General features: G+C 36.4%; 1 protein-coding gene across 1 annotated transcript in view; it reads right to left on the bottom strand.

The window, feature by feature from the left end:
- ANGPT1 (angiopoietin 1) overlaps positions 1-24,686 on the bottom strand; it is a gene marked incomplete at both ends in the record, with an annotated part of 246,280 nt that overhangs the window by 98,443 nt on the left and 123,151 nt on the right. The window contains 2 exons of the mRNA XM_080693637.1: positions 628-749; positions 11,362-11,517. Of these exons, the coding sequence (XP_080549763.1) occupies positions 628-749; positions 11,362-11,517 (278 nt within the window). The remainder of the gene's footprint in view (positions 1-627; positions 750-11,361; positions 11,518-24,686) is intronic.

Genomic DNA, 24,686 nt, shown 5'->3' with positions numbered 1-24,686 from the left:
CTCAGCCATTAAAAAAACTCAATTACATCATTTTCAGGGAAATGGATGGAACTGGAGGACATTATGCTAAGTGAGATTAGTCAGTCACAAAATATAAGAAATCAGATGCTTTACCTAATATGGGAGAGTTAGGGAAAAATGGGTCATAGGAGGAACTCTTGAAAGAGGAAATCCTATAGAGGAGCAAACAAGACAACCTAAAGGAGGATAAAGGAGGGGGGAAGAGGAAAATCTCTAAAACACACAATGTACTTAAACATATCAAAGTCAATCACTAAGCCAAGCAAGGGAGGGAGGGGCGGGGAGGGAATGGGGTGGGAATTGGGTAGGGGTTAAATCAGCAATGAGTACATGTTTGTATACATAAGTTTTTACCCCAATATGATGTTTGAATATAATGCACCAATAAAAAAATTTAAAAGGAAAAAAAAGAAACAGTACTGATCTTATTGTTGATATATTCACTGTATTTTCTCCAAGCCATACTTGATTTTCATATAAGAAATTAGTTTGATTTCATGTTTGTTTTTGGTAAACCAGTTCAACCTTAATATTTTGAAGTTAGCAGAAAGATACAGGATATGAAAAGTATATACATAACTAATTTTATAATAGGAAAATCCTCACCTGTTTTTTTCATGAATTTTTAAAATTTCATTTGTCTGTTGAAGAAGTTGCTTCTCTAGTTTGTAGGTTGATAATGAATTTTCTAGCAGTTGAATTTCAAGTCGAGAAGTTTGATTTAGTACCTTCAGATAAAAAACAAAACATTTCAAATTTCATTCACAAAACAAAACATAAAATAGCTGAATTTTTTCCTTAGGACTTTTGTTTTTCAATAACAGTTATTCAAGAAAAACTATAAGTGTGCATTCTACTAACTACTGATTTATGTCTTTTTAAAGCATACTGTTGATTTAAGATTGAATTTTCAGTTGAATGAGAACATTGTGTTGTTAAATCCATTTATATATTTTAATTACTGTGTTCTACAATCCTAGAATAATCTACTCTACTAATTGTTTTATATATTTCATCCAAAATTTCCAAGTACAAAGTGAGTATTAGAACATGGTGTTAGATATTGAGAATAATTTAAAAAGAGTAATAAGTATATAAAATATACCCCACTAGACCCATCACCTGACAAAAGCCACTTAGAAATATGAAAACACCTGTTGACAGTTTAGAAAGATTCATGAATGCCTATTTATTTAATATGTATCATGGCCTACATCTAATATGTCATGCCATCCCTACTAGATGTCATGTCACTTACTAGAAATGGCTCCCTGTAAAAGAAGAAATTGTTATTATTGCTTCACAATTGAAAGGAAACAGGTTCAGAGAGAGGTCCAAATTCATCCAAACACCAAGGGAAGACACTGATTTCAAATCAGACAGTTCAATAGATCCTATTGCTCTATACAAAAAATTAAGAGGGAAAGTCAAATCAATGGGGACCTTAATTTTAGTAGATGAAATAATCGGTAACAGATTGCAGTAGAGGCAGATTGCCTTTATCCTTTGAAATCCACTGGATCTTCCAGTAACTAAACATTCCCAACTACTTTTGAATCACAAAGACCCATGCCATTGGTCGGGTGCTAATATGATGTGAACCTGTGAGCTTTGTAGCAGTCTATCATTCTCTAAGCAAGGGTAACATACTGCAGTTCTATCAGATATCTTCAAACTGTGCTTATGTCCTATCCCTGTCCCTGTCTTTACTCTGCCCTCCCTTTCCTTCTTAAGGGAGTATAAATGGCAAGGAACATGGTAAATTAGTTTAAAAAGCTTTCTACATTATTTGAAAACCTTTAAACTCTTATGATTTTAGCAAAATCATTAGACTCTTCTTAGATCTACTTATTAAAAGAAACCTGAGAAAGCTTTTGCAAGATTAGTATTAAAGAGTCACCCTCTAAATCTGACACCTTTAAAGTTTTCCCATCCACATAAATATAAAATAAAAAATAAGGTTTTCCCATCCTGTATTAAGTCTAAATCTGGGATCATTTTAGATGCATAAAAAGAAGCCTTTCAATACATCCTGAAATGCTTCAGGATAATGCAAGAGAAAGGGGACGTATCAGAAAATGGACAGGTCAGAGAGGCAGGTACAAAGGCAGTGTAAAGGAGTGCCAAAAACTTAGCAATCAATATAAGTGATATTTTAATGCATCATTAAAAATAAACATTAATATTCCACAACAGCAATGAACAGCATATAAGTTTTAAGTAAAGACATGGCCTGACCCTGTATGTGCACAATTCAGCCTCCCTCAGTCTTTCTTACTCACTTACTCCAGTCGTGGTTCTGCAGGGAATGGCGATGGTGCAGCAGTGGCGAGAGATGGGTCAGAGAATGGTGAGATGAGACATCTGTACTTCAAAAATGTTTAACTTGCTGATCCATCTATACAGTATGTTGTTCATGATAGGGCTCTGCAATCCAGTCTGAAAGTTACTACTAAAGTCATATGTTTGTGGTGTAGCTTAGGATTTTGTAAATTCCCTATTCTGCATCATTTTATTTAGAACAAATTTAAAGTACAAGGTAGAGTTAGGAGCAAATCAGAAGAAAAAATGGTAGAGCATGCCAAGGTTGAGGATACAGAACCCATTTCAACTTCTAAACATATCTGTATCCATTATATTTTTTGTTTCTTTGCTTATTCAGTGATCATTTATAAAACAATGGGATAAAGAGTGGAACACTTGTATCTTTTTGGTAACATTTAGAAGAGTGCTTGGCACCAAGAGGACTCAGTACTTGTTTATTGATGAAAGGCACACTGGGTAACTAAATCAGGCATATCATATGTGGTTAAATAAAATCTGTTTTATTTTTATTCACTATATTCTCTAATCATGCTTCCTGAAATTCTCAAACACCATTTATTTTATTTTACAGGGGAGAGTAGGTACTCTTCTCCATATTCACTGAGAACAGAATGAAATCATTGACATTGACAATGAAGCAGCCTACAGCTCTCTGAATACAGCTCCTAATCTGTCCTCCTGCTTCTCTTTGCTTATCTGTAGTCCATTTTCCACAGAACAACTTTTTAAAAGCACAAATCAGCCAGGTGTGGTGAATATGGTGGTTTACACTTGTAATCCCAGCACCTGGAGGGACAGGAGGATCACACAGGTTCAAAGTCAGCCCCAGCTACTTAGTGAGACTCTCAGCCACTTAGTGAGACCCTGTTTCCAAATAAAGTATAAAATAGGTCTGTGAGTATAGCCTGGAGGTAGAAAAGCCCCTGGGTTCCATACTCAGTACCACAATAAATAAATAAATAAATAAAAGAACAAATCAGATCCTGTGTCATCTTCTAAGTCAAATACATAAACGGCTTCCTTTGCAGTTAGTTTATATTATAACATCTGTAGTCTGGTCTACAAGACTCCAGGTAACCAGGACCCTGCTTACTTCTGAGACCTTACTTCCTGCCTCTGTCTTCCTCATTCATTATGCTCCACCCCATAGATTCTGTCTGCCACCTCAATATGCCAAATGTATTTCTACCTCAAAGCCTTTGCACTTACAGTTTCCTCTGCCTGGACTTCCCATTCCCAGATATCTTTTAATCATCAGGTCGTATTCAGAGTGGCTCTTTCTGACCATGGCCCCTCACCCTTCATCAGCTCACCCTCCTTTATTTTCTTCATGGAATCATCACTATCAAAAATAATCCTGCTTGTTCACTTTTCTGCCCTCCTCGGATGTCCAACTGCTCTGTCTGGAGCCTACTGGACCTGCAAACCCCAGGACAAAGTCCAGCACAATGGAATACTCATAGCTTGGTTTTGGATAATACACTGACAATAAACAGTACTTTTTTTTTCTTTTAAGCTGAGTGAATAGCAAGAAACAGCTCAAGTCCGAAGCAGCATCTGAGGGTGGCAGAAGGAGGGGACCAGTCTCAGAAGTTCAGGCCAAATGCTAGTCACCTCAGATCAGACTGGAGCACTAATGCCAACCCCTTCTCCTCTGCCCCCGTCACCTTGACATCACTGCTGCTTTATTTCAACTCTCTCCACTGATGTATTCAAATAGGCCTGAAGTTCAAAAGTGGGCAACCCAGACAACTGTATAGCAAACTATGATAAATTGACCACTTTCTGCCATGTGTCTAAGGAACCTTCTGTTTAGCAATAACCAAAGTGTTCCATTAAAATGACAAAAGGCATTTCCTTCTCAGCCTAAACACATCCCAAAAGCACATCTCTGGAGGTGGGGGGAGGAGAAAATAGAAAAAGGAAGAAAGAAAAGTGAAGAGTATGTGGAACAAGCCCCCAAGGACCAATGTCAAAACTTAAATTTTCCAGGGTATGCCACAAAGGTAGGAAGATATAAGATCCAAAACTGAGGATTTATGGATTTTAAGATTTTAGTTTTTTTCTTTAAAAAATTAAAAGCATAGTTTCCCAGAGGAAATATTTCAGGCACTCCCTACTCCTTAACTTTTTAAAGAGTGTCTCTTGTTTTAAAATTAATATTAACACTAAAACAAAGGTAAAGGTTGAGGAAAAATATAACAGTCACAAAACAAAATCTTTTTGAATGGTACATTCACTTTGAAATCAGCCTTGCTTTGTTTATAGAATCATGCTTGCTTTTGCTTTACTTATTTTTTAAAATGAACACTATAGCAAAAATATGATGCCTTGGCAATTAAAATTTTTATAGAAGAATGAAAGCTAAGAGATATAGTAAGAATGAATGGGTTGTAATAAAAAAATCACTATTTAGCAAAACGGATGAAGTATTGTTTGGGTCAGTGACACTCAAGGGGGTGAAGAATCTCACAGGTTATTTGATCATTTCCATGGGTAAAGTGAACCATTGTGATGGAGTGATATAGAGGATCCTCAGCAAACAGATTCACTGAGGGGGGCCATCTGGCATTGCTACCTCCCATGAAATGCCATATGCAGTGAACAGTAATTCTATAAAGTGCCCAGCTGCAATGCTCAACTCTACTCAGTCCAATCACTATTTTAGATGTAGTAATGTCCATTTTAAAGCCACAATAGGGAATGAAAGAATGAATCAAATAGCATAATATATAAATATCCAGATAAATGCAGGACATGAGATGAATCACCAAACTATTGCCCCAGTTTCTTAAAATACCAATCTCATGCTCATAGCAACATAATTCATAATAGCCAAAATATGGAACCAACCTAGGTCTCTATCAACAGAATTGCAAAATTATGGCAAATACATACAATGGAATTCTACTCAGCTATAAAGAAGAACAAAAACAGGTCATTTGCAAGAAGATGGAAGGACCTAGAAAACATTGTGTTAAGTGAGATCAGCTAAGCACAGAAAGGAAAGGGACATATGTTTTCTCTAATATGCCCAAACTAAGGACTATTAGGAATACCAGAGGGATGCCAGATAATGGAAGGGAAACCTCAGCAAAGCTGAAATGGAAGGGTAGGAGATGAAGAAGGCTGAAGTTGATTAATGGAGGAGCTACATTCGAATATGTGTAAAAGTATGAATGTAACCTGGACACTCATTGTTGGGGGGGAGGGAACCAAGTACAGTCTAAATGTATGCCATTTTCAATACAATCCAAATACACAAAATAAAAAAATCAATCTCATGAAAAATAATGAAAGGCCACCCAAGAGTCTTAAGCCTTGAGAAATAAAACACATAAAAGTTTGGGTGAAGCCACTGAGAAAATACAAACGTAGAAACTAAATAATCTTAAAGAATTATTATCAATCGTAGTCATGATATAATAATATATAATTAATACCATATAGTTTTATGTGACATTTTATATTTAGAAGACATATAATGTCTATTACATTTAAAATATAATAATCATTTCATCATGTTGAATATATATTTATAACACAATTATACAACTATATGTCATATTTATAATGCAAGGACCTCTATTTTTTAATTTGGTAGAAATATAACTAATATTAGAGATGCAGAAATTATGCAATAAAGTAACTCAACACCACTTACACACAGGAGGATCCAAAGGAAACCCTGGTGGTCTATTTTCACAATTTGAATTGTCCCCCATAGGCTCATATAGCTATAAACAAGAATCTTCCCTCTGGCTAAGAAAGGTATCTCTTTAGTCAATAACAACTGCTACTAAAATGGTTTCCTCCAAAGCACCATGAGATCTTCTGCTTCCTGCAGCCCTTGGCATCAGACTTATTTTCTCAACACAAACTAAATTACAACTATGAGGCAGAAATGTACCAAGTTTCCCATGCTCCTCATTGTACAGAGAAAGCATATTTACACGATTTTTTTTGTCCTCAGAGTATCACTGCAGTAGACTGCTTCTCTTCAAAGATATTCTCCCCCATCAGCTATTGGTGCATATATATTACTATCAAAAGCTACCCTCAGCATATTGCCCTTGGGCTTGGGGTGATTAGGCTAAAGTTCAGAGGCATTAAGGAATTAAAATCAGCTAATTTAATTATTTAACAAGTACTTATTGAAAGCCACTATGTATCAAGTTCAGCTCTAAATCATAATGACAGAGCAGTGGGCAAGAATAAGACAGACAAAATACCTGTTTTCTAGAAGTTTATATCCTTATTCAGGAATTGGTCAGATTTATTTGTAAAAGGCCAAATGGTAAATATCTTATTCTTGGCAGATATCTACTCAAATCTGCTCTTGTATTGAGAAATCAGCCACAGACAACACATAATGAATGAGTGTGGCTATGTTCAATAAAACTTTATTTACAAAAACAAATGGCAATAATATGACCAGTGGGCCATAGTTTACTCAGCCTTCTAATTGCTTATTATATGAAAGCTCATTTCTAGAGTATTTTCCTTAGATAGTATATATCACCATCATTTCACTTAGGTCAATGTTAAATGTTTATTCAACTATTCTCTAATCAAGTTAAAGGCTCAACTTTAGAGCTGTCCCTTAAAAGAAGATATATGAAGAAATCGGTTTCTTCCTAGAGTCTCATGCTTATCTGTTTATGAGCTGCCTCAAATTTCTTTTCTTTTCTCTTCTTTTCTCTTCTTTTCTTTTCCTTTCTTTTCTTTTCTTTTCTCTTTATTCAGTACTGGATATGGAACCCAGGGGCATTCTACCTCTGAATTACAACCCTAGCCCTGATTTTTTATTCTTTATTTTTGAAACAGGGTCTCTCTGGGTTGCAAAGGGCCTCACTAAGCAGCTGAGGTTGTCTGTGATCCTCCTGTCTCTACCACCTGAATGCTGGGATTACAATCATGCGCCACCACACCTGGCTTCAAATTTCTAATTAGGTTCAAATAACAGGTGTGATACTTTCTGACTTCTGAGCAGGTGACGATAAAATAGGATTCAATATGCAGGTAACTGATTAGGGAAAATCAGGTAGAAGTCAGAGGAGGCTAGGAGAGCCTTCAGATTGAGAGGCAGGTGTAACCACAGTAAAGAAGAGGGGAACAGAAAAAGGTCAGGTGGAAATCTAGCCTGCAGGGCAGCTGTGAGAACTGAGAGAACTTTCAGCAAGTGCACATGCCTGCGTCAGGTCAGCAGGGTCCTACACCCAGGAGCTCAGGGTCCCTGCCACAGTGACTCATTGACTAAAAGTAGCCACTGGGGACTGTGGTCTCTGTATCAAGAGTGAAAGACTTCAGAGCAAAGCATCTAGGCCCACTGATCAATCCCACTCCTGGAGCAGGAGACTGGAAAGATGTGTAGCTCATTAATTCAATAGGAAGTTAGAAATGATTAGGAAGGTTTCTCCACACTACAAGGACTACTTTCTTGGTTGTTGTAGTCTATGTAGTACCTATGCAAAATGCAAAATCAAGAAAGTACTTAAAATACCTTTTCAAAATGGATTAAATTCCACTTTTAACGCTATGGTTATCATATAAGTTATTAGAAAGTAGAGGAAACTTGGCTTCATGTCCATGAAATATCACTATAGTGAACATAACTGGAGCATGGCCAGGACAGCACGGGATCCTAGGATTGCATGTGATGGCGCCTCTGGCACGGTGGAAGAATAGCACTAGTAGGTGGAGCGTTACTGTCATCCGCAGGGCCACAGCAGCGTCTTTCTCATTTATAGAAAGCATGCAGGGCTGCTGCTAAGTCTGTGTCACCTTTTGCTTTGTATGATTTCCACCCTACCAGTGGTTGGACCCATTTATTGTCCTATATCAAGAACGAACAGAACCAAAGGAGAGAATCTGTACCGATAGAGAGCTGGTAAGACATGTGGATATTAATGCTGGGCTGCCCAACTGCAAATTCTCACTCCAACATGCCTTAGCTCTTTTATGCAGAGCTGTTTCAATTTCCTTATTTTTAAATAAGGGATGGTAATACCATCTACCCCCACTGGATTTATCATTGTTATTACTCTTATAAAATAGCAAGTATATATATAACCACTTAGAACAGAGCCAAGCATGAGTTGGAGTTTAATGGATTTTTTTTGTCTGATAATTCTCCCAAGATCAAATTTACCTGAAAAAGAAGTGAGCATTGGAATGACAGGACACGAAAGGACATAAATTAACTACTGAAATTAACCCCTTCACATTGTACACTTGGAAAGAGGAATTTGGAGGACATAAGATATTGGGAAAACTAATAACAGTGCAAACAGTACTAAACAAGACTGAGGGGGCTTGGTATTGCTCCTAATTCTCTCCACCATGGCCAGCAGGGATTATCAGTCTCTTTTCTGATCAAAATGCTTATGAAACAGAAGGTTTTCAATGCGTGGCCACAAAATCATGGCCACCATCTTTCAGGAAGTTGCAAATCAAGGAGGTCAGCAGAGGACTAGGAAACCATGAATCACTTTTCTTTACAACATGGCCATGTGAACGTCAGGGCACTACAGTTTATTGCAAAGCCATTGCCATGAGTTCTTGTAATAACCGAGTACGAAAAATGAGTTTTAGGCACATACCAAAGTTAAGTAAAGTTCAGTGAGCAAGTATAAAAGCAAAATCATGAGAGGATACGCTGCACACAGAAGGTATACTGGTTTCTAAGTGCTTAGAGTAACTGCACACAGGCTATTGAGGCTAAGGAACAAATCAGGATTCACAGTGTAGATATGGCCCTGGATCAGGACTTGGGTGGTTAAGTCTAGGCAGATCACATCTTGTTGCAACAGTTCGAATACATCCTATGTGAGTATACATTTACCTGAAAAATGTTAGGCATGTTATAGCTGCAAATAGTAAAATTAACTGGAAGACATTAAAATGAAGAGAAAAAGAACACATGGGGTTTGCTTCTTAAAGTAGACACAGTTTGATCCACTGACTTCCCTCTCTATGTACTTCTTATAACTAGTTCTGATGGATTTGTTATTTTTGAGTTTCTCAGGTATAAGCTATCTTAAAATTGCAATTGCTAGATCTAATAAACTTTCATTGGCATATGAGGAATTTTATTGGCTTTAATGAGGAATTTTAGCTGTTCTACATTGTGAGTGTTGCACTCACAATGTGGAATGGAACAGCTAACTTATTTATTTGAATTTTCTGTACTATTTTGCATAGTACTGAGAACACATCAATATCTCTTAAGCCTTTATAGAGCATGCATCTTTACAGTTTGAAGATTAAAATGATAATAGTGGGATTTTCCCCTACAATTCCAATTCCTAAGTTGAAGATGCATAAAAAGTACTCAAAATAAGAGTTTTTTCTAAAACTCTTAAATATGAAGCTTTTTCATGTATTTAATTAAAGTAATAATAAAAATGTATAAAAAGGTTAAGTGCGCAATGAGGTAGGGTACATAGTATATTTTATTTTTTAACATATGATAATTCATGGTAGGAAAAAATGGGCAGTTTGTTCTAATTTTTGTCTAATTTTTGTTTCTAATTTTTATTAATTAGAAAAATACAATAACATTATTTATACCGCAAGAAGCCAAAGAGTATAGATCACCACACTTGCTTCATGTGCTAAATGATTAAATGTCTTATAATTTTTATTATATATAGTTTCTCCCTTCTCTCCCTCATGTTTATCTGATGATAATGTACAGCAAAAATATTTTCCAAAATCTATGTGATTTATCTTTCTAATGGAATAGACACTAAATTCTAATTTAATTATTCAATTATTAGTATTACTAATCAAGAAAAATAGAAGGAAAATCAAGTGAGAAAGAAAAGAAATGAGTCCTGAATAATATTCATTAGTTGTATCAGTGTGAAAAAAAATCACTCAAACTTCATGACCTATGGCTCTAAATAATTTTTATAAATATCATTTTAACATAGAAACATTGTGGTATTATATAAGATGCTTTACCTATATAAATTATCATTGTTATTCTTTTTAAATATTAACATATGATCTGTAATAAAGCTCCACCTTATCTTTGCTTCTATATATTTCAGCTTTTATTCATGATGTCACCTACATTGTGACTCATAGACTTATCCCATGAGTTTCATAGTGGTAATTGGAACAATTATTTCAATGGCTAAAAGGGCAACAAGAGATTATCTTCTAGTCATCAAAAAATTATAATTTAAGTATATGAAAATATATAAATAAATAAAATAATAATATTATAGATGTAATATACATATTTGGTACTGGGGCTGGGACACAGGGACATGTTATCTCTGAGCTATACCCCCAGCTCTTCATTTTTGTTTTGTAAAAAGGTTTAGCTAAGTTGAGAGTCTTTCTTAGTTGCTGAAGCTGGCCTTGACCCTACAATCTCCCTTGTAAACCTTCCAAATATTGGGAAAAAATGATATTTCGATATTTTCTTTTGGCACTAACCTATAAGGGGGATTGTGTCAGTGATAATTAATGGACATCCTTAGTTTTTATTGATTTGTATTAAATAAGTGTAGCCTTGTCCCTTGTGTGGGGATATATGTGTAAACATATATACTTTCCTGATCACTTCATTTGAGATTTTCCTTTCAATACACTGAATGCACAAAACCTTTGCAGGTGCCTGGACAGAGCATTAACTGAGAGATAAAACAAGACAGGTCCAAGATGCATATCAAAGCATCAATTCTACGAAAAGGGTTATTTTGTTAGACATATCATATCACAGTTGGTAGCCACAGTGTTTATTTGAACTTAGAAGCTGATTAGATTCCTTACCAGCCCTGTTTTAGCAAACACTTACAAAGCTAGATACACCGAATCTCATTAAGTCAAAAGAAACATACATAGCATGTCAGGCAGTCATTGTTGCTATTACCAATAAACAAAAGTGTATATGTTTCCTCAATCTCCATGCCAAAATGTGCTCTGTGTTTATGGAGGCTAAAGGATAAAACAAAAAAAAATCTCTGGTTTAATGTGTGGACTCTGGCCCCAGGGGCATACCTGGGTCTCAACATCTGTCAGCTTTCTGGTCTGCTCTGCTGTCTGAGACAAGAGGCTGGTTCCTATCTCGAGCATGGTGGCCGTGTGGTTCTGAACTGCATTCTGCTGTAGTTGGGCCATCTCCGACTTCATATTTTCCACAATGTAATTCTCAAGCTGCAAGAGATAAAGGAAAAAGCATACTACATTATAAGCAAAGGCTCTCAGTTGGGCCATGTAATATTTACAATGACAAAACAAGACACAGCTGGCAAACTGGCCATCTGGCAGAGATTCTATGCATCTCTGGGAGTAGGGGAAATAGAAACAGAGCACATAGGAATTCAGTTGCTAACAAACTCCTAATATACTGATGCATATACATAATAATAACATTTATAATGAAAATTTGCAGTTGGATTGTGCTTTCCTATTATAGACATTATCTCATTGAACCCTCACAGAAAGATGTGAGTTAGGAGCTGTCAGCCTCGTTGTTCTCACTTTGTAGCTAAGGATACAGCACTAGAGAGGGAAAATTATGAGACCCAAGGTTACCCAGCAAGAATGCAGCAGAGTTAGCACAATTCAGTCTAAATCTTAGTGCTCTGGTCTTTGCATTATACCATGCTGACCACTCATTTCAGAAAAAAAAATCAATTGCCGGGCGTGGTGGCGCATGCTTGTAATCCCCGCGCTTGGGAGGCAGAGACAGGAGGATCGTGCAAGTTCGAAGCCAGCCGCGCGCACTGGCTTAGGAGACCCTGTTTCCAAAATGAAAATGTAAAAATAGGTCTGGGAGTGTAGCCCAGAGGTAGAAGGGCTTCCAGGAACCCCAGTACCAGCAAAAAAAAAAAAAAAAAAAAAAAAAAAAAAAAAATCAGTCTCCTGCTACTATTTTTATAATGATAAATAAAAATATCATGTTTTACTGGGAGGATAGAACAAGGAGTGGACAAAGGTAGATGCTTAAAACAAAATCTTTTAAGGAATATGAAAATATAGGCAATGATGTGTAAAATAAGCTGTAGAGCTTGCGAGCTTGCTATGATTCTTTATGCTCCTTTGCAAACTCAAAAATAGGCACTGGAAGTATAGCCCATATAGAAGCATTTACCCTTCTCGCCTTAGGTAATTTTTTTTCTTTTATGATGCCATCTTAGAGAAAACTATGGTTATAAAATAAATGGTACCATAGGGGCCAAAAAGAATTATTAAGTGACTTACTAGGAAGGAGCTTGTTAGACACTGGGGAGAATAAAGTTGAGCATATGCATTGCTTGAAAAATGCAGAAGTCTGCACTTCCCTGTCAGTGCACTTAATTCTCCCCCACCACTGAGTGGTGACTGCATTTTATTACCCAATTACACATATGGGGAAATTGCATCCCAGAGAAGTCAGGTCCAAGGCCACACACCACAGAAACAGCCACATTTGGACTTGAGCGCTGAAGTCCTCAACTCTCATACCAACACTTTTAACCACTTGACAGCTCTGCCAAGTTGCATTTAGCAAGCCGGGTTCCAAGTCATTAACAGCTACGTGATATTTACTGATTTAGTGAACCATAATGCGTCCAGTATTTTATAATTCATAGGAACATTATTATCATGTAATAAATACAGTCTAAATGTAAATTCCCCTTTGTGAAACTTTGGCAGTTCAATTTCTAACATCATCCGTTGTTATTTGTACTTATCACACATGAATCTGCCCCAAAGTAACAAAATTGAAATCCTAGAATAAAACGCATATTGTTACTAAGAAATTCTGAGTTTTTTCTTGGTCAATATATGGCAGTTCTCCTCCATCCTCTATTCCCAAATTAGAACTAGGGTGGAAGAAGGAGAAAGACTCAACCTATAAAAGATGATTACAAAGCAAAAATGACATAGATTCAAAGAAACATCTGAAAATGATCTGAAGAAAACATAAGGTCTCTAGGTCAAATACTGGCTTTACCCCCAATTGAACTAACATATTTAAACACTAAGGGAAGAGTAGAAAGAATCAGAGTATGTCAGGATTGTAGACACTTGTCATTTTAGATTCTATATCAGATGTTCCTCTTCTCCTAATGACATTCATTAACTTCCTTTTGGGAAATTGTCTATTCTCCTTTCAGAAGCAATGCTTAGGGCAGAGTTGATTTCACCACAGATTCAGGAGTGGGTACATGCTTGAGGATGGCAAAACAATGTTCTCCTCTTGCTTAGCAAGTGTGTGTTGTCCAAAACTGGGACACTGTTTTAGGCAAGATCCTCTGTGGTTAATGAGCTAGTAACAGAGATGCCTGATGATGCCCAATTTTCTACAGCAAAATCAAAAAACCGAAAGCCAGCCTAGAAATAAAGCCAAGAAAAAGTGATGGATATAGATGATAGAGTGAGTGAATGAGTGGGTGAGTAAGTCAGATGATAAAGGAATATGCTTTGAGTATCTAGATCCAGACATGTTTTCAGTAAGAGCCACCCTTGAACCTGCATTTGTAAGTTGCATAATCTAATAATCTCCCCTAAACAGTCAAGTTTTGTTTTTCCTTCAATCACATTGATTTATGTTTTCAACACTTATAACCAAAAGTACTTTGACTACTACATTTGATGGCTTCCTTGCGAAAGAAGCCAAGGACAAGCAAATGTTAGCAGTATGTTCCCTGCTTGTCTGGATGATTTTGAGGTTTTTATATATTTGTATCCTTAAGTATGGTAAATTAAGTTTTCACTGAGAAGATAACACCTGCCATTTACAGTGGACATATATCAGCTGCCTTTTATGCAGCAGCCATTGAGCTAAATATTTCCCTTTTCTCAAGGAAAACCTCCTGGCAATTTTAACCTCAAAACTTCACTTTATAGCTGCTTTATAGATGAGACTACTGAGACTTAGAAACCACTAAACAATTTCCTCAAAAACAAGGAACAACTCAGTCTCCAACTTCAGCACACATATGCTTAACTACTGACCTACTCAACCTAGCATTACTTAATTATGCATTTTGCTATATATAGCTTCTAACTTTCAGCATTCATCATGCAGAGAATTCTAAAATGCAAATAGAGGTATCTACCATGTACCTGACAATTTCAAGGGCTCGAGTAGAAAAAGCTTCCCAATATAATTCTGTCTCAGGCAAACAATCAGTACTTCACAAAGTGTGGTTTACAAAACAACTGCCTATTTGAAAACCATTTGTGAATAGTCAGCCTTGAAATGAGAGGCTTATGCCAGAATATAAATTACTTGCCTCACTAAATACATGGTTAGTTTGTATATATATATATATATATATATATATATATATATATATACTTTTTAAAAAGACAGTGATGTTTAATTTACATTCTGGTGCAACCTTAAGCACTTTCTTATAGTATCAAACTTAACAGATTCCCTGCTGAACAAGAAATTCCAAATTATAGTTTGATTTCCTAGGCAGATTTCCACTCCTGAGAAAATTCACTAATTACTGAGTTCCAGTGTATAATATTCTATTTTTTTTGTGTGTGTGGTACTGGGGATGGAACCTAGGGACCTTCTACCTTTGAGCTACACCCTCAGCCCAACTGTTATTCTTTATTTTGAAAGAGGGTCTCACTGAGTTGCAGAGGGCCTCACTAAGTAGCCAAGGCTGTCCTTGAACCACATTCCTCCTGTCTCACCCTCCCAGAAGCTGAGATTACAAGCATACACCACAATGCCCAGCTTTGAATTATAGTATTGTTGACAATTATACATTAATTTCTTGTGCAGTTCATTAGTAGGAGTCGGTTCCCAGAACTTGACTTGCTCTGGGTATAAAAACAGCCATGTATCCCAGGCTTCATACAGAAGGACATCCCACCTCAGAGGGTGGCTGCAGGAAGGTCAAGCTGCTTTACAATCTTATGTACATGTCAGATGTTAACTGTTCTGTACGATGTGTTTTTCTGTGTAACTATAAAAGTTAATACAAGAAAGCAAAATAACTATTTTATGTTTTTGTTCATCATAATCACAGCTTCCCAGTTCTGCTGACCCTGTTTTAGAACTTAAGGAGACCTACAACCTATATTAAAATGCTTATTTAAGCTGCCATGATGAGTTGCATGAATATATCTCTGGTTAATTATTTTTTAATCAAATGGGCCTGCTTTTTCTAGGAGTAACTGCCTTTTAATGCAAAAGGTAATGGCACACTTAAGTAGCAAGAACCAGATGTAGCTGATTTAAAGGCTGAGGGGAAAAGCAGAAGTCAAATATACAATGTGTGATTAATAAGGAGGGCTGCTTTCATCTTATCTCTAAACATTCCTTTGCCGATATATAACTGTGAAATCCATCTTGATGCTCCATATCAGCCAGGTCTAGGAGAGATTTCTAACAAATTTGATTGTCTTCATGTATTCCCTAATGGTTTTTAAAATATGTTTGCAGAATAGAATGGTTCTTTCATAGTTCAATGTTTTGTAAATATCTAATAGAAGAATTTTAAGCTTAGAAGTATATGAACATAAGAGAAGGTGAGTTATAAAGTGGGAGACTTTGAAACTAAATCATGAAATTATTTAACTATACTGTTTCTGTCAGTTCCAACTCCAGAGTTCTATGAAGTATTGTCCACAAGATTAGAAAGAGGATGCCATTTGAAATGAGATTAAAAAAATAAATTATTTAAATGTAATGACATCTTATTTACCTTTGTAAAGTGAGTATATACAAAGTGTTTTCATACACGTTGCCTGACTTGATCCTTTCACTAACCTTTAAAGGGAAAATTCATTCCATTTTATAGTTTCAGAAACAGAGGTACCAGGTGTGGTGGCGCACAGTAAAGCATGGTGGCGCATGCTTGTAACCCCAACATTTGGGAGTGAAATTTGGAGGATTACAGTTTGTGGACAGCCTCAACTACTTAGTGAGGCCCTTTGCAACTCAGTGAAAACCTGTTTCAAAAATAAAGAATCAAAAATTAGGGCTAGGGTATCACTCAGAGGTAGAATGCCCATGGGTTCCATCTTCAGTACCACAAAAAAAAATAAGAAAGAAAGAGAGAGAGAGAGAGAGAGAGAGAGAGAGAGAGAGAGAGAGAGAGAGAGAATGAGAATTAAAGAAACAGGTGATTTGATAGAGATCAAAGTAGTAGTACAATTCATAATGGCCAAAATATGGAACCAACCTATGTCTCCCTCAACAGGTGAATGGATTGCAAAATTATGGTAAATACACACAAAGGAATTCTATTCAGCTATGAAGAAGAACAAAATCATGTCATTCGCAAGAAGATGGAAAGACCTGGAGAGCATTATGTTAAGTGAGATTAGCCAAGCACAGAAAGAGAAAGGACATATGTTTTCTCTAATATGTTCAAACTAGGCACTATTAGGGATACCAAAGGGACTCCAGATAATGAAGAGGAAACCTCAGCAAAGCTAGAATGGAAGGGTAGGAAAGGAAGAAGACTGAGGTTGATTAATGGTGGAGCTACATTCAAATCTGTAAAGTATGAATGAAGCATGGTCAACTTGTACACTCATTGTTGGGAGGAGAAAGGGAAAGAAGTGAGGAGGGAGAAGGCACCAAGCACAACTGAATGTATGCCATTTTCTATATGATCCAGATAAAAATAAAGAATATTTAAAAAGGTCTCAACTCTATTGTCTAATGTTCCACAAGCCTCAGAGTTGTAGTTCCTGCTTTGTTGTTGGATTGATTGACTAGTTAGTTGACTGAACGATTGATTTATAGAATTCTACAGTCACCTCTTGAGTATTAATTTACTTACTCCTTTGAGAAAAGCATACCCCATGGAGGAGGTTACCTTAACACACCTTCATAATTTGTGGCCAAGTTAATTTGAGGCAAAATGAGAAACCCTAGAGCCAGATATGTGGAGAGCTCACTTTGCTGGCACTATTAGTGTAATTTTACCATTTAAAAAAATCTCTCATAAGGACTTTTATTCTTTTTTGTGTGTGTGGTACTGGGGTTCCTGGAAGCCCTTCTACCTCCAGGCTACACTCCCAGACCTAGTTTTACATTTTTTTATTTGGAAACAGGATCTCCTAAGCCAGCATTGCAGCTGGCTTCGAACCTGTGCAATCCTCCTGTCTCTGCCTCCCAAGCGTGGGGATTACAAGCGTGTGCCACCATGCCCAGCCAGGACTTTTATTCTTACTACCATATGTTTGATTATTATGTTTGTTCTATTTCTTAAAAAACCATTGTAAAACATATCAAAGAGAGTAACAGCACACTAAACCGCTACTAAGGTTTCACAAATACACAGTTTGTTGAATTTCTACAACAATCCAGGTACTGTTCAGTATTATTTTCCTAATTTCACTGATATGGAAATGAAAGCTCAGAGGATGTCTGTAATTTGTCTAAGATCATAAAGTGAGCTGGTGGCCAAGCTAGTACCTTGCTTTGAGAAGAGGATATCATTAAATAGGTAGGTTGTACTCTCTCTGAAAAGAAAATTGCCCATCAAATACCAGCACTCTGCCACCAATATTACAGACAAATTCTGAGAACACACAACATTAATTTAGGGAATATATATAATGAAAGCTACAGAAGTGAAGAGGTAAACTTTATTCAAAGAAAAATTTTCAATTTTTTATTGTTTATTTATTTATCAATTTATTTGTGGTTCTGGGGATTGAATCCAGGGACATTCTACCTCCAAGCTATTTTATTTTTATTTTGAAACAGGATCTCACTAGGTTACTGAGAGTTTCACTAAGTTACCAAATTTGTGCTAGAACCTGAGATCCTCCTGTCTCAGCTTCCTAAGTACTGGGATTACAGGTGTGCACCATCATACCCAGCTGTCAATTTTTTAAAAAATTAAACATTTGTACACTAATTAATGGCTGGAATATCCTGAAAAAATTTTTAACAATGGTGGTGAGAAAGCAAATATCTCAACTCTATGAAAAGTAGCATAATAAAGCAGATAACAAGTAGTTCTAAGAAGTTAAGATCACCAACCATTCCTAGTTCACTCACCATTGTTTGCCTCAGTCTTTTGTGTACAAAACAAACACTATCATAGAAACTTTCAGGAGAACTTTCTTTCTAAAATTTTAAAATCCTTGACACATTTTTTTCATGAAATCCAAAATCTGTGTGAGATCACAACATGTCTGGCATGTGAAATGTATTGTCTATCATATCCCTTCAAGAAAGCACTTCAAGGAATCTTTTAAATCAGAGCACATCTTAAAGCACAGAGAAGATAATTTCTCCATGTAATTCTTAAAGAATAACATTTTAAACCCTATAAAAATTGACAATGGTATTGTTGGCTTAAAATATGTTGTAGATTAAGTGGACCCCCATTTAATGTTGGTACATATGGTATTACTCAGATATGGCAAAATAACCATGAGACAAAGTAAAAGGTTAAATATGGGAAAGCCATAAAAAAGGTAAAACAATTCAAAAAATGCCCTTAAATGTTGATGGTTTTATCTAATATCATTGTTTCATAAATCAGTGGCAATATTGAAAATGCAACTATATCTAGGTTTATGGCCTTATAAAAAGAGATGGCTGAGACCAAGCAGATTATTTGCAGGAATTTCTATTATTAGATCTCCCAAAATACTGTTTTTGGTTTTTCTTTACCAAATGTAGAAGTGTAATTGTCTTTTTAGACAATAGACCTTGTTACCTAACATTTGAAACAGTTTTTGTATTGATATCCATGACATGGATCTTGTTTTTCATTTCAGAATCTGAAGCCATTAGTAGGAGAGCTGAGAGAGACATTAAATATTATGAGCTCCAAGAATCTCATTTTATAGACATAGTGACTGAGGTTCAGAGAGGTTATAGAAAGCAAGGTGAAACAGCTAATTAATATCAGATGTGATGCTGTGGCCACATGGTGTATGGGAAACTAGATTCCCTTTAGAGGGCTGATCCAAGAGTAATAGCTGCAGGTATTGGCCCACCTCACATTTCTTATTACAGTTCCCTAGTTCCTGCTACTTGCTTAATTTATGCAGGCTCCTCATTTAAAGTTCCCCATTCACAATATCAATTCATGTTCCATCAGTTTTAGAAATCTTGACTTCCCCTTCTGGAGTCTATCTGTGCTTCCTAACATTAAAGTCTACTAGCTGTGCCTCAGTCATTTCATCTTGGAAAACCCTTGATCTTGTTCTTATTATGAATCACTCTATGAATGCCAAGACCACGGACTGATTTTTAAAACTATTTCATGCTTATAACACCTGGTGTAAGTTCTGTGCATTTAAGCATACATGTAATAAATGCATACTAAGTCTAAGTCAGATACTACAAAAACAGAGTTGAGTCTAGTGGGAAATAGACATGAGTAGCTGGATTATTATAATAGAATAGGAGAGAACTGTCATGGGAACTACCATCAACTGTCTATTTCATCCTATGAATATTCTTATCTCTGCTTGATCTAGAGACACTCTCATCTACTGATGTTAAAGATGTGAGTATATATTTTTCATATAATCTCCAAAGCCATAGTAGCAATACCCTGTTGAAGCATGAGAAGACACCTTAAAGGTACTCCAAAAAATTTTTGATGAACACATCCTTTTATAATTATTTTCCTTGGCCACGAATCTTTGAAGTCCACATTTCTGTGGCATCTCAAAGTTACCAGAGACATATGCAGCACCTAACGTTGGGCCAGGACCCAGCAAAATTATTCTCTTGCTGTAAAAACACATGAGATGGTGCCTGTACCCAAACACATTTGACTAGCCTGGTTCCTCTTTTCTATACCTACCTTCTCACACCAGGAAAATGTCACAGTTGTGAAATCTTGAAAATATTTGCATCTGCCTCATTTTCCTCTTTACATATTTTTAAAGACACATGGCATATAGAAAGCACATTCAGCCCAAGAGTCAGGATATCTGGATGCGAATCCAGGTATAATCATTATTTACTCCATAAATTTGAGCAAGTGATTTAAGCAAGTTGGGTCCAAGATCTTTATCTATGAAATAAAAGATTGGATTTGATTATTTCTAATATCTCTTGAAGGTCTTAAATGTCTCAATTTTTAAATTTCCCTTATAAAGTATATACCCTGAAAGATTTTAATGTATTATAGAAAATAAAAATACAAATGTATGTCTGTATCTTTATGTCAGACATATTCTTAATGGTAGCAAGGAAATTATGATACTAGAAACAACCAAGGGAAAAGCCCTGGATCAAGTCTCTAAAGCGGGCACATCTGTTTTAAGATAAAGAACTAGCATCTCTGAATCTCTTAATCCCCAAGCACAATTCTGTCTTAAACATATTCTTTGTCTTTCTCCAACATAACCTGGCTTTCTTCCCATGTTTCTTCGCTCACTGAATAGCACCACTACCACCTATCCATTGATCCAAGCTCTAGGGAATCATCCTGACATTTCTTCTCCTTCTTTTTCTATACACAATCAGCACCAGATCTGGCTGCTTCTCTTTCTTGAAGGTTGCTGGGTCTCTTCCTCTTCCCCTTCCCCCTCTTTCTACCATATTCCTTTATCCCCACAGCCACTGACTTGAGGTCAGACTCATAATTTTTCTTTGGATTTGTTAATGACTCCATAAGTAGTCTCCTGACTCCGATCTTGCTTGCTTCAATCTATCATCCATGTTGTATCTCGAAGGATATATCTAAAACACTGCCTCGGCTGTGTCATCCCACTGCTTAAATGCTTTCAGTGGCTTCGACTACCTACATTCAAGTCACAACTCCTTAATTGCCTTAATTCGCCTAGAAGGTTCTTGACAATTGTACCCTGTTCCCTCTTTCTACATGATATGTTAACCTATGCTCGGGACACATGAGATCACCAAGATATTTACCTTTCACCAAGCACACTCTAATATTCTCTTTTGCTTTCCCAAGTCACTTGGTACATCACTTTTCTCTGACTGCAAATGTTTCTTGTCCACTCATTCTCCCTTGTCTGAGGGCTGGGTCCTATTTTTTTTTAATTCAGTTCAAGTTTGCAGCTTTAAGAAGCCTTTTGGAAATCCTCTCTTTGTAATACCCTTCTTTTGTACTTCTAGAATATTTTACGCCTCTTTTTTCCCCTATTTTTCATAATAGTGAAACTACCACTCCAGTACACTACTAGTTCCTTAAAGCAAGCACTCTCCATTCAACTTGGTACCACTTTTTATCACTTCCTGGCACATAGTATGTCTTCTGTACTGATAAGATAAATAAATTCGGGTGTGAATAAGTAAATTTGGCATGGAGATATAAATAGTTCCAATTCTGAGCTTATTTCTTTCTGTATGTAAGAAATATCTTATTAGCAATTACTACCAATTCCTTTTTGAATGGAAATAAGACCTTATAAATGAAGTCTGGAAACAAGTACCCTCCAAATACTTAGTGAACCACTTAACCTTATCTTGTCTTGCTGTGTCTTTTGACTTTTCTCTTTCCAATTATATCTCTAAGAGAAATTATTTAAATCACATAAAATCCAGGAAACATGTGCAAAATAGTATATTAATTTCTGTGCCACATACAGAAGAAAAGAAAAGTAAAACTCAATGTCATTCATTAAAACTGCTTACAATCTGAACATGTTACAAATGCTGGAAGGAAGGTACAAATGTCCTGCCTGGCTGCCTGGTGAGAAAGGATAAAGGAAAGACTCATCCTCTCCATGTAGGATTCCAGGAGGTCTTCTCAAAGGCAGTTCCAAATGAAGATGGAAGGGGGGGGGCAAACATTTTTTTATGTCTCCCTTACTAACAAAACAATCTTGTCTGGAAAACCTGGTGAGAATGGGGAAAAGAAACACCACCATAAAGGCCACAGCAGGACACAAAAAGTTGTGCCTGCTTAGGCAAGATGACTTTCCCACCCACCTTCAGCAATGCACCTTTCAAGAAATCATGAGATAAATCAGTCAGAAGCATGGGCATATCCCTAAGGCCACACATGCAGGGCAAGGGTATGGCTTTTTTTTTCCCCCTGATATTGGGAATTGAATTCAAGGGCCTTCTAAGCTACACACCAGCCCTTTTTAGTTTTTGTTTTAAAATAGAGTCTTCCAAGATTGCTGAAGCTGGCCTCAAACCTGTGATGCTCCTGTCTCAGCCTCCCAAGTACTGTGATTATGGGCATGCATCATCACACCCAGCTGACTTTGAGTTTTTGATATGATTCACATAGAAGGTTCAGCAAGATAATTTCAGTACATGTTACTGTATTTCCAAACATACTAAGCTTTTGTCCACCTATTTAATAACATATATAAGCATGCATGTTGTGTGTATATCTGCATGTGTCTATCTGTCTATCTATCTGGATATAGACAGACACATACATGTATATGCAGAATACACCCATACTTCCACCTTTTGTGTGTCAGGTTACACATTCATATTTCATGGTTCTGTTCATTTCATTGCAGTTTATTTTGCTAAAGATCCACTTAAAATAACCAATACATCATTTTTCTTTGAACAAAGTACATTTGATATAGAATTTAATTATGATAGATGATGCCTGAGAAATTACAGGCATCCTTGGGCAGCTGCTATGGGCAACCACAGTATTCTGCCTAACAACCTAGAAGTCTTATTACTGAATTCTGAATTACATTTAGATGACAGAAAAATGGAAGAACCACAAAGCAACTTGGTACGTGTTGTTTTTTTTACAACAGTAAAAGTGATCTTTTTAAACTAAACCAGACATTGCTTCAAACAGAAAATTGTAAACATGCTTTTCTCTAATATAGTGCTTTTTAGTTTTTTGCTTATCTTGCTTATGCAACTTAACCCTCTTCATGCTACACAGAATACATTCTGGTTCACTTTAACAACAACAACAACAACAACAACAAAAATAGAGCCCGGTGTGGTGGCACATGCTTGTAATCTCTGCATTTGGGAGGCTGACATAGGAGGATCATGGTTTGCAGACAGCCTCAGCTACTTAGTGAGGCCCTCTGCAACTCAGTAAGATCCTATTTCAAAATAAAAATAAGAAATAGGGTTGGTGTATAGATCAGAGGGAGAATGCCCCTGGGTTCCATCCCATACACAAAAAAGAAAGTTCTGACATTTTAACTACAGATGACTCTAGCAGACAGCAGATTGTAAGGGTAAATGGGATAAAAGAGAGTCACTACATAAGTGTGTATGTGTGTTAGTGGTTTTGGGAATCAAACTCAGAGACATTCTACCTCTGAGCTACTCTTCCATTCTTTTTTATTTATTATTATTATTTTTTAGTTTGGAAAGAGGATCTCACTAGATTCTAAAAGTCTTGTTATATTGCTGGTGCTGTCTTCAAACCTGCAATCTTCCTGTCTGTGCTTAGGTGTGCACCACTATACCTGGCTCTTCTACAATATAATTCGTGTGTGTGTGTGTGTGTGCGTGTGTGTGCTTTTATTGGTGCATTATAGTCTCATATCATAATGTAAGTCCTGCTGACAATGACATAGATGTACACAACACTTGGTGTACCTCTCCCCATTTCTTCCCTTTCTCGTATAGAGTATTGAGATTTACATTGATATGTTCACACATGTATACATATAGTCAATGGTAATGTTTTCATTAATGAACCTCAGTCTTCCTTCTCCCCTTTCCTTAGGCCTCCACTGAGGTTCTCCTCCATTATCTGGAGTCTCTCTTGTATCCCAATTACTCCCTAGCTTGTGCATATTAGAGACAACATATGACCCTTCACTTTCTGTGACTGGCTAATCTCACTTAACATAATGTTCTATACATTCTTCTATTTTCTTGCAAATAAAATAGTTTCATTCTTCTTTATTGCTCAGTAGAATTCCATTGTGTGTATTTCCCATAACTTTTCAATTCTAAGAAATATGTTCTACATAGTACATTTTTTATCTCCTATGACAAATGACAGTGATGTAAACAAACAGCTTAATATGGTGAACTTTTTTTTTTTTTTTGAGGGTCTGGGGATGAAACCCAGGACCATTCGACCTCCAAGTTACATCCCCTGCCCTATTTTTTATTCTTTATTTTTGAAACGGTCTCACTAAGTTGTGGAGGGCCTCACTAAGTAGCTGAGGTTGTCCACGAACCACAATCCTCTGGTCTCAGCCTCACAAATGCTGGGATTACATGTGTGTGCCACCATGCCTGGCAGTATGGTGAACTTTTAAAGGAAATTTTCTACACTAAATAAAACACTGCAGGGAAAATCATGATATTTAAATACTCAGCAGATGAAAAGATACTCAATAAAAGAATTTTAAAAGCCTTAATGACTAAGAAGATTATAGATTTTTTTCAAGATTAGTAGGTAGAAAATTGCCATTGTCTTAATCTGACATATCATATAAAATTGCAAAGTATTAGTCTC

The sequence above is a fragment of the Muscardinus avellanarius genome (genome assembly GCF_963383645.1).
Source record: "Muscardinus avellanarius genome assembly, chromosome: 4".
NCBI classification, from domain to species: domain Eukaryota; kingdom Metazoa; phylum Chordata; class Mammalia; order Rodentia; family Gliridae; genus Muscardinus; species Muscardinus avellanarius.
Note: the sequence above shows the minus strand (reverse complement) of the source record. Positions and strands in the feature narration are given on the sequence as shown.